This window comes from Charadrius vociferus, unplaced genomic scaffold, assembly GCF_000708025.1.
Source record: "Charadrius vociferus isolate BGI_N301 unplaced genomic scaffold, ASM70802v2 scaffold198, whole genome shotgun sequence".
NCBI lineage: Eukaryota > Metazoa > Chordata > Aves > Charadriiformes > Charadriidae > Charadrius > Charadrius vociferus.
This window is the reverse complement of record NW_009649951.1, coordinates 1,581,969-1,592,332: the sequence shown is the minus strand read 5'-3', so window position 1 is coordinate 1,592,332 and position 10,364 is coordinate 1,581,969. Positions and strand designations below refer to the sequence as shown.

Below are 10,364 nucleotides of genomic sequence, written 5' to 3'. Positions count from 1 at the left end.
ACTGCCTGTTGACTTTTAGTGACTCACCAGTGAAGAAACCTTGTTCATGCACAGCTCTACTTTTCGTTGTTGAAGATACTGTAGAACCAAGACACACATTGTCTTACCAAATTACATTACTTTTGTTTTGCAAAATAATATTTGAGAATAAATGTTTAGGGATGCATTTTCTATTTTCAGGAGCATTTAAAAAACTGAAGTGCTTTAAGAAAATTTTTAAACAGCAACACGTATTTGGATTAAATTACCGTGATATAAATGTATCAGTTGATGCTGCAAGCTTTTCACATTCCTTTCCACTTAACTATGCTTCATACTTTCCAGCAGTGTTAAACTTGCATCCCTAAGACATTTAGGCAGTTGGCCAGATGGATACACCTAGTGTAGAAATTACTTTTAAGTATATATTGAACAGTATTTCCAACATACTATGCACAATCAGAGCTATTCCCTGTTTGTTAAGTGGGTTCTGATCTCAAAGTAGATTACAGTACAAAAACTGCATAATGAATATAAATGGTCAAAATACATCCTTTAATTGTCTAAATATGAAAACTTGTTTTGCGTTAAATAATAATAAGGAAATACCTTTTATTGTGTAAGGAGAAGACCAGAGAATTTAGTTTCATTAAACTATAAATTCAGAAAATTACAAATGCATGCACACACATACAATGTGATCTGTAAAAGTTATTATTAGATATGAAGTCTGTTTAGAGATGCCTAATATTAATAAACCTTCTCTTTTGTGAAATACATAGTGAGTGTGTTACCACAAGAGGTAAATCAAATGATGAGAATTAATCTGTGGTTTTCAAAATAAAACTAACCCTACTGCGTTATTACAAAGAACTGTGTTTATTCTTATCCAGAAATCCACAATTTTATAACTAACTAATGTGTAAGAGTATCCCATATGCTGAGATGCTTGGTCAAATTTGTAGAAATATCACAGCAAGTAAATTTTCTATTGTTCATGCTGCTGAATTCTGCACTTTGTGCACTTTGTGGGCTAGAACAGGTATGAGGATTCATGCTTTTCCTCTATGCACTGCTAAACATAGCTGGTACAAACACAGGGCAAATACAGTTTTGCTTACCTTCACGTCTTTGTAGCAAAGTGCAGGAAGTGGGCCTTGTTTGGTTAGCACAAACTGCTAAATAAATGTGTTTTGTTTCATGAGTCACAAAGGGTTCATTTAAAAATGTTTTTGCTTAGTTTCTGTTATGTTTTACTTTTAGAACCCTTCCCTGCCTTACTTGCAGAACAGTCTTTTCTCTAGGCCAGCTGTCTTCAGCAGCACTAATCCGTTTGCTGATTCTTCTCAGTTCAACACTAACAAGGTTAGATGATGGGGCACTCTCTGCTTTTTGACTCACCAGACATTACATGTGTGCTTCTTTGCTGTTAGTGTCTCTCTGCATTTCAATTCTATTATACCAGTTTGGGTAAAATACTGTGCTGATGAGAGTGGAAATTCTGTGTAGTGAATTAAAAAGACACAGACACGCATGCACATAGAAAAGTTCTGAAGAAATTAAAAAATGCCAGCTCCATTAATCATAACCATTAAATCTAATCAGAGCTACTAAAGGAGTAGGTTCTCAATTACAAAATCAGTCCCTGTGGTATATGTTAAGATACCCACCTGAGTGTAACTCTCATCAGTGTGAGGTGTTTTGCTGCTATGTCGTTAATTTTCTTTTTATGTGGTAAGGACATTCTAGCTTTGATATCTCTTTTTTTTTTTTTTTCTTTTTGCATGAAAAAAACCCACATTGGCAGCTTTCATTTTATGATGCTGAAAATATTTTCCTTCTGCTTCTTAAAAATTCTTTTAATGCACCATGAACAGGATGCTGACATCTTTGGAAATATGAAAAAAGTTAGATTATTTTTTATGTGCTTAGTGCTTACTGCATGTTATGCATATTGGGAACAGAGTTAACCTCTAACACAGGAATAAATAAAGGCTTAATTCTTAGGTGCATGCATTTCTGATCTAATACAACAATTTCTAGCTGGTTATACATCGTGGGAGTGATTGTGCCCATTGTCTGTTTTCCCATATTGTCAAATATATCGAATGTGCAACAGACATTTATGATATGAGGTGTATAATTGTATGTGTGATTTTGAAATCTGTCTTTGTGTTTGTTTTTGAGGAAAGGGAGTATAAGTGTCACGCAAATGACGGCTTGTATTTTCTCTATTTTCAAAACTATTTCTGAAAAAAAATGCATATAGTTTTAAAGAAAATCTATTTTTTTTTCAGTTTCTGCATAATTCCTTTTTAACATTGAGATAAGAATGGCTTTTTGTCATCTCTGCCTGCTTCTGCTAAACTAAGGTTCATGTACAGTAAGAAACTTTGCTGAATCAGGGTCCTTAATAACCCCTTAAATACTTTTGTCCCTTTATAAATGGAGTTAATAAAGTTGCTGCAGTTAGTAAAATGAATCCATAATTGAAAATGAATAATTCGTTAATAATGCTGTGTATTGCCAAAGGTGCTGTAACATGTGGATTGCTGTTTTCTGTTACTGTAGGAGGTATCGAATCCAATTAGGGTTACCTTCCGTTGTTCCCCAACTAACCCTTTTGCTCCCACACCATTCAAGGTTTGTCTTGATTCCAGTGAGTGGGTCCTACCATGTGTGTGCTGTACGTTTGTACATGGCCTGTGGTACCTTCCGGAGTACTGCTTCTTCCTCCACGTGTGCCTCCTTTGTTGAAAGTGATACTGCTCCAAACTTGCTGCCATTTTTAATACTTGCTTGGCTGTGATCGGAGTGACCCTGGTAGCCAAATGGATTCATGCACTGTCTGATGCTTTGCATTTTCAATGAAATACTGTGCTGTGGCACACTGAAAGTATTTCATGAGTTAAAGCATTTTAAGTTTTTTGTGTTTGGCCCGATTCAGGGAGCAAAAGTCTTATGTGTGTGTAAACTGTGGGGACCAGCTTCTGCTGGTGGTGGTGCATGCATGGCAGGCTGAGTTCTGGAGGCAGGATGTGGTCCCCTCTGCCCAAATGGCGCTGTAACACCCTTTTACCCTTTGCACAAAGGAGCCTTGCTTTTACTTTTGTTTCAGCATTTCCTCAAATATCAGTCGTTCACATTTATGTATGCGTGCACAGAGGTACAGAAAGAATCACTTTTTTGTCAATCAGATTGTGGTGGCTGCAGTTCATAAGTGCTAATCTGTCATGATGTAGTCATACATCCACACCTAATAGCACTTCCAGAGGTCCTTGACAGAAATTTTTGGGGTTTTTTTTGGTCATGTTTTCTTTAATTTTGCAAAGTTCTTGAACACTGTTATTTACCAAGAGTACCTCTAAAGTCATCTGCTAATTTTGGTTTTAAAACACATAGACTACTGTAAGGTCTACTGATCTGGTCTGCTTCACACTGTATTTGCTCATTTTTTCAGTATGTTATGTAGCTTTTTAGTTAAAACTCTGTGAAGCACTCTGAAAAATTAGTGCTTCTAGAACTACTCTTCCTTTCACCCCTTCTTGAGGTAAAGGTCTGTCACCAGCTTTCCTCCATGGTGGATACATAAACTTCAATGGAGGCAACAAAATTCTAGCAAAGACATTGTCATAATTCATAATCAGAAGTTCATGTCTGCCCTGTAACTATTAGCATGTTTTAGAGTATAATTTGCATAAACTAGAAATAATTCCTACATGAAGTTTAGTGATGCAAGGTATCATTTCAGCAGGATGGCATTGTCTTAGATTTGAAGCACAAATAAATATAAAAAATTATATAGCATTTATATGTGTTTTTTATAAAAATGATTGGCTTGGGTGCCATATTAAATCTTCAAGCACTTTTGACATTTAATGACTTCTTAGTTAAGCTCCTAGATCAAGGTCCTGAATGAAAGAAAAGTCTTTTTAGAGCAGAAGCAGAATGAGGGAACTGAAACAGGGCATTTGCATGTTCTTTAAATCTTTGGAATATACAGAGGTAACTCATCTTCCCTGAGAGATGGGACCTTCCTTAAATCTCAGCATGACTAAATGGGTAACTTTCTAATTTTTTCAACACCTTCAGTTTAAAGCAGATTGAAGTTTTCCAAGGTGTATGTTGCTACTCATTTCACTGTTGCCTCCAATGAAGAAGTTGCCTCAGTATATTTGGCACCCAGAGATACCATCTGAGTTATTGTGTTCAAACCTTTGCTAATGGAGCTGTAATGAAAGCTGAAATGGTGAGAACAGGGCTATGAAGCTAGGGCAACACCTGAAAATCCTAGTGTTGGAAAAATATTTGGTTTTCATGTAAAGTTTTTGTTGTTTACATCAGTAGCTGATCTGCCACGTATCAAAGTCTCTTGGGCATGCATAAGCTTCAGAATGATGATGTTCAGACATGGGTTTCTTGCCTACGCGTTTACTCTGAGCAAGCCAAAATGATATAAAATACAAACAGTCAGTGGAATCCCTGATCAGAGTCTATATTCCTCAGGGAAACTGACTTGAATGGAGGCTTGCAAGATTGTGGATTTGGGCATTTAACCATTGTGTTGCAGTAGTCATGTGTTTATACTATTAACTTTTTGAGAATATGAATAGACCACATACATCAAGACCAAAAGTATTTTTCTCCTTTGTGATTTAATCTGCATCCTCCTTTATTCAATCTCCCCCGTGCAGCTTATATGAAACCAGTAAATAAGACTGAAAAAGTCCAGTTACTGTAGATTTCTTCAGTTATCGTTGGTTTCATTTTGTTTTTAAACTGTTCTTTCAGTTATTTTTTATTAATTTTATTTATTATTCAGTTATTTTCTTTTTTTTTTGTGGAGACATTTTTGAAAGCACCAAGTTCTTTGTTTCATTTCCCTTTCCTCCTATTTGGCTTCCAGAGCATATGATAGGAAGAAATTATATGCGGTGGCTTTGAAAAATAAAATAAAGTAGAAGTCTTTTACAAATATGGCACTAAAAAAAAAAAAATCACTTCAGTCTTTGTAAGAGACTTTTTCTGAAACATAAGGTGGCACATAAAACTTTACTGAATTGGGCTTTTATTGTGAGTTCTGTTTGCTTCTGAGTACATTTTGGTGTGATGTTATCTCTTACCTTGCCTGGTGTTTGTTTCTATCTTGGATCTCTTGCAGCCTTTCTGTGTGGTGTTATTAATTTAGAATTCCAGCTGCTTGGTATTTAAACTTCAAAGCCATAGTCATTGCCATTTTGACGTTTTTGTGTACTAGTTTGCCCTACACAGAGTCTCCGTCTGCTTAGCCACTGCATTTTTCTTATTCTCCACAGGCATTTGGTCAGTCCGATTTAGAGCCTTCGCTTTGTAACTTGCCTCTGCCCCCTCCTTCAGCATTTTCGGGAATGAGCTGTGATGTTGCGCAGTCATCTACTAGCAGAGTCCCAGAGGATGTGGAGAAGGAGGATGAGTTCGGTTATAGCTGGAGTAAGTTTATTCTCTGCGATAATGTTTGAAATATTCAGTGTTGAAGTAGCTCAGTAGCAGAAAATGTGGGGGGTCCCGTTTGAACTACTTCATTCTCATGTGCTTCATGGTTTGAGTGTTAAGTGTTGCTGTTAGCTTTCAGTTGTACTTGGTCAGATCCACATGGTGAAATACAAAACTGATTTGTTCTTCTTCATTGCGCTCTAGTCTCTGTTTTCCTCTGTGGTCCAAATTCACTGTTTCACATGTAGGACTACTTGAAGACTTTCAGTGTGCTCTAGGTAACTGATGGCAGTGATTGATGTGATAACTTCTGTTACCTGAAGGTGTTACAGGAGGGAAGAGAATTGCTTTTATGTGTGAGAAGTCTTTTAAGAAAAGTTTTAATGTTTTCTGAAGTTAGAAGGAAAACAAGGAACTAGAAATACTGTTATAAATCATCTAAGGCTTAGTTTAAAAGAAAGTGTGATGTACACTTAAAATTTTCTCATCCAGTTTAGGATTCTTCTGTCCAATACTGCCCACTGGACGCTGATCTTGACTCTCTAGGTGGCTTGTAAAACTTTCTAATATAAATCCATCCTCTGCTGCCCACACTTTTACATTTAGAAAAGATCGCGCAGCGCTATGGAAATCTACCGGGGGAGCTACACATGATTGAGCTGGAAAAAGGAAGGACAGGTCTGGGACTTAGTCTTGCTGGTAACAAAGACCGATCCAGGATGAGTGTCTTTATAGTGGGAATTGATCCAAATGGAGCAGCTGGCAAAGATGGCAGGTTACAGATTGCAGATGAGTTACTAGAGGTGAGTTTTTGCAATTTATACTGAAACCCAAACGTACTGACTTAAAATGCCCTAAAATATTAGATTCTTGCTGCAATGTAGGCATTCTTCAGTGGGCTTTGAAATACCCAAGTTACTCAAGTTGACATTGCTATACTACCAGATTTTCGTTCTGGTATATGCCAAATATTTGCAGCTGGGATTTTTTTTCTTGGTTATAAGTAACGGTGTGCCTGTATTTAAAATGGATAAAAATGAGGGATGACAGCAGTTTCTGGGTTATGAAGATACATGGAAGGCCAGTGTGTTGCAGACCATGGAAAATATTGAAGTCCTTTAGTCCGTCCATCTGTGGAGTGCTCTAAACTTTTCTAATTTCTTCTCTGTCTACTGGAAGTGTGATAATAGCAGAATATTTTTATGGTGTGTAACATATGGAAATTGAATTGGGGAAACAGGAACAGATCCATTTGTATTATGGACTTTTATCTCATGACACATTTGGGCTGTTTTCTAATGGCTTTGGTGGAGGGACCCAACTGCTGAATGTGCAGCTAATGTTCCCAATATGTGTATCACCATAAGGTGTGTTTTTGTTACCACAGTTCAGTTGATGATACTTGAAGATGTATTCTCTGCTTTTCCCATTCTTTCTGATGGTAGTAGCTGACATTACCCTCACAGAAGTGCTTTGTGTAACTTCAGAACTGTATGTGGAGATGCTTGAGGATGCACTGGGGAGATGGTACAGGGAGGGAATGGTGAGACTGAAAAAAGCTTGAGGGAGACACTGAGAGAGTAAACAATGTAGGTTGACAGTTGCAGACTAGGAGAGAAACTAAGGATTTTGTGGCACTGGACCTAATCTCATGGAAGCACATTAGTTGCAGAGTCCATTGTTACCTGCTAGATGGTTCTCTTTAGTCACTTAAAATGTCTGATTTTAAAACCTTGACGTTGCAGATGCTCAATATCCTCAGAACACATTGCAACACATCTGTCTGAGTCTGCTCTCATGTGGTTTCTTGCTTACTGTCCAAGCTGTAAACCTGCAAACTGATGCTAAGAGGTTGTCTTGCCTTTTTCTGAGAGAGGAGAGATCTGAGCTTGTTCCTTATGTTTCCAAGTAGCTGTCCATCAGCTGTGGCAGGCCGTGACTTGTCTCCCAGCTGATAGCCTGACCTTGGTTCTTCACAAGCCCATAGCAAACACTGGAAGCAGTGCTGCATCTGGATTGTCACCTCCAGTGTGAATGACAGGGCTCAGTATCCCTGTGACCAAGCCTGGTGTACACAACCTGCATGGGAGCTGAGGGGTTGCTGTTATGCTCAACCCTCAGCTCAGTGACTTGCATCTGTTGCTCACTGTTTGCTGCTTTTCTGCTGATAATAGTACTACCTCAGTGTGTGTTGCATTATTTTCCCTTTGTGTGGGTCCAAGCTGTCCTTTTCCAATCATTTCCCCTTTCTTAGAGTGGATTTCTGCACTGTAGTTTTCCATTTCCAAGACAAATACAATTAATAAAATGTGAGCAAATTTATTCTGCAAATTCACACTGATACTTCCAATCATATCTGAATCATAGGAGCTTCAAGGAGTTTCAGTGAGTCTGCTCTTCCAAATGAAGACAGGGATTTTCAGGTCAAATCTTCAGATTGCAAATGCACTGGTGTTCAGACTCCTGTATACAAAGTACCTGGCTGAGGTTCGATAAATAATAGCAATCTCATTGCTGGATATAAGTGATTCATTTATTTGTTATGGGTAGAATTTCCCATGGCCCTGCTTTATCACCACATCCGTCATGAGGTGATCAATGGCACATGGAAACAGATGATATGCCAATTCAACCCAATATAACTCAGAGAATGACATTTTTACCACTGTGACAGTGTTAGTCTGAAATCAAACTAGAAGGATTTTTTTTACTGGAAGAAGGGAGTGAAAGCAGGACCCAACATACTCTATTATTTTAATACAATTGCTGCTTTAGCCAGTGATGTGGGATAATGGATTTTTTTAAGGATTAAAAATTAATTTATGGGAATTGAAATATTTTGAGAAATAATTGTGACCTTCCTTTATATAGATAAATGGGCAAATACTCTATGGAAGGACTCATCAGAATGCTTCCTCAATAATCAAATGTGCACCATCTAAAGTAAAAATAATCTTTATCAGGTAAGTTGTGGTTAAAGGTTTGGCTATGAAGGTTTATTTTTAACATGCTCAAGTTTTGCAGAGTGGTTCTGCTTTATTTTTAATTTTGGTAAAGTAGATGTGCTTTTGAACCCAGTTCATAATAGTTGTTAAATACGTCTTGAGTTTTCTGTTTTGATATTTGCATTGTGAGTGCCCGAAATAAAGTAAAAGAAAGCACTAGACTTAAACTTGTTCTAAAGAAATATGGTGCTGTATTACTACATGTTTACAACATTCTTTAACTGAATCTATTGTAGAAGTAAAGATGCAGTAAATCAGATGGCTGTTTGCCCTGCAAAGTCAGTAGAGGGCTCACAGTGTACTTCAGGGACACTTCAACATCAAGAGGTAAAGTAAATTTTTATTTTTATCATTTGGCTGAGTTACTAACATTGTTCTGGATAGAGGAGTGCCCTGTCTTCTTAGCAATTAGTACAAAAGATAAAGTAATCTAAGGTAAAAACAAACGAGATTTGAATAAAACTGCTAAACTTATTGCAGCTGTGGTCAATTCTGTTTTATGTTGTATACATCTAAACTATGAAGTAGGTCTAACATTCCTGTGAATAGGGTTATAGCAGTTTAAAGGAATCCAGAAGATGATCAGACTCATTTTAAATGTTTGTGCGCTACTTTATTTTGATGGAAAATGTTGAATATAGTTGCTCACGGTTGTGTTTTCATTTTCTATTAGATTGATATCAGTGCTGCAAACTCCAGCTCGTGTTCTGACTTCAGTTCATGTAAAAACATTCAGTATGTGGAACTCCCTAAGGTATGTGCTAAAAATAAAGTTTACATCAGACACATTTGTATTCACTAGCTTGCTTTCTTGTCTCTTATTGGAAGTCAGAATAGAGATTTCTAGAGTTCTTCTTTTGCGGTTTGTGAATGGACCCCAAAGTTTTCCTGACCTAATGTCTGCCTTTGGCAACCTCATGTGTCTCTCTGACTTCACATAGATTTGCCAATTGCTCTGTGTCTCTGGAAGAAGTGACCTCTTGTCCTATTTGCAAAACTGTTGGTAGCCAGCTGCTGGTCGTGCCTCCGGTAGAATCATTGCCTTAGTTGTTCAAAGTAAATGAATTAGCAGATTATAAGCCTCAGATCCCCCCAAACAACATAAATATTCAGTGGAAATTGTGCAACTGGGCGAAAATGTCCAGGTGCTCTGTAACTTTGAAGCTGCCAAGTGACGGTGGAAAAATTGCTGCTTCTGCTTGTTGACATGGAGAAGCCAATTGCATTCAGCGGACGTTAAGGATAGAGACTTGCGGATTTGTAAGTTTTCTCCTTGGAAGGCATCTAGCCTTCCGCTGTTAACCAGGGGAATATCTTGCAGGTTATGGTATCCGGATGATTTAATTCTAGGTGAATGCAGTAGGGCCATTTCACTCTGCCACAAGTATTTACTAACTTCACAGGAAAAGCATACGTTTTTCCATCCTCTGTTTTCCATTTCTGTGTGTATTTTTAATCTGGTTTCAAATAATGAATTTAAGCTATATCATGAAGTTTTATTTAGCTCAGATTGTAGTTTCCAAATATCTTGTGTTTCTTGCTCCTGTTTATGAATTTAACAACTGAATCACAGTTCAGCTTGTAAGTTTCAAAGGAGTGGATTAGAATTTGGAAGTATTTCAGATTTATCTTGGTAGCCAATATACTGTTTATAGGTTGGCAAAATCTATTTCAGAAATAGATTAATTAAAAATATTGATGCATTGTGGAAACCCAAACTTTTGTTATGTCTGCAGGCTTTGCTAGTCTTCAGTGAATGTGTTCTAACATTTTGATGAACACAGAACCTCACTATTTGCATTTTTCTGTTTGCTCCAGGATCAAGGAGGCTTTGGAATTGCCATTAGTGAAGAAGACACAGTTAATGGAGTAGTTATTAAGAGCTTAACAGATCATGGTGCAGCAGCA

The 10,364-nt window shown here is 37.4% G+C and overlaps 1 protein-coding gene across 1 annotated transcript in view; it reads left to right on the top strand.

Annotated features, from left to right (window-relative positions):
* MPDZ (multiple PDZ domain protein) overlaps positions 1-10,364 on the top strand; it is a 91,114-nt gene that overhangs the window by 63,131 nt on the left and 17,619 nt on the right. Inside the window, 6 exon segments of the mRNA XM_009891489.1 lie at positions 5,295-5,448; positions 6,058-6,254; positions 8,323-8,414; positions 8,693-8,783; positions 9,130-9,210; positions 10,275-10,363. Coding sequence (XP_009889791.1) covers positions 5,295-5,448; positions 6,058-6,254; positions 8,323-8,414; positions 8,693-8,783; positions 9,130-9,210; positions 10,275-10,363 — 704 coding nt within the window.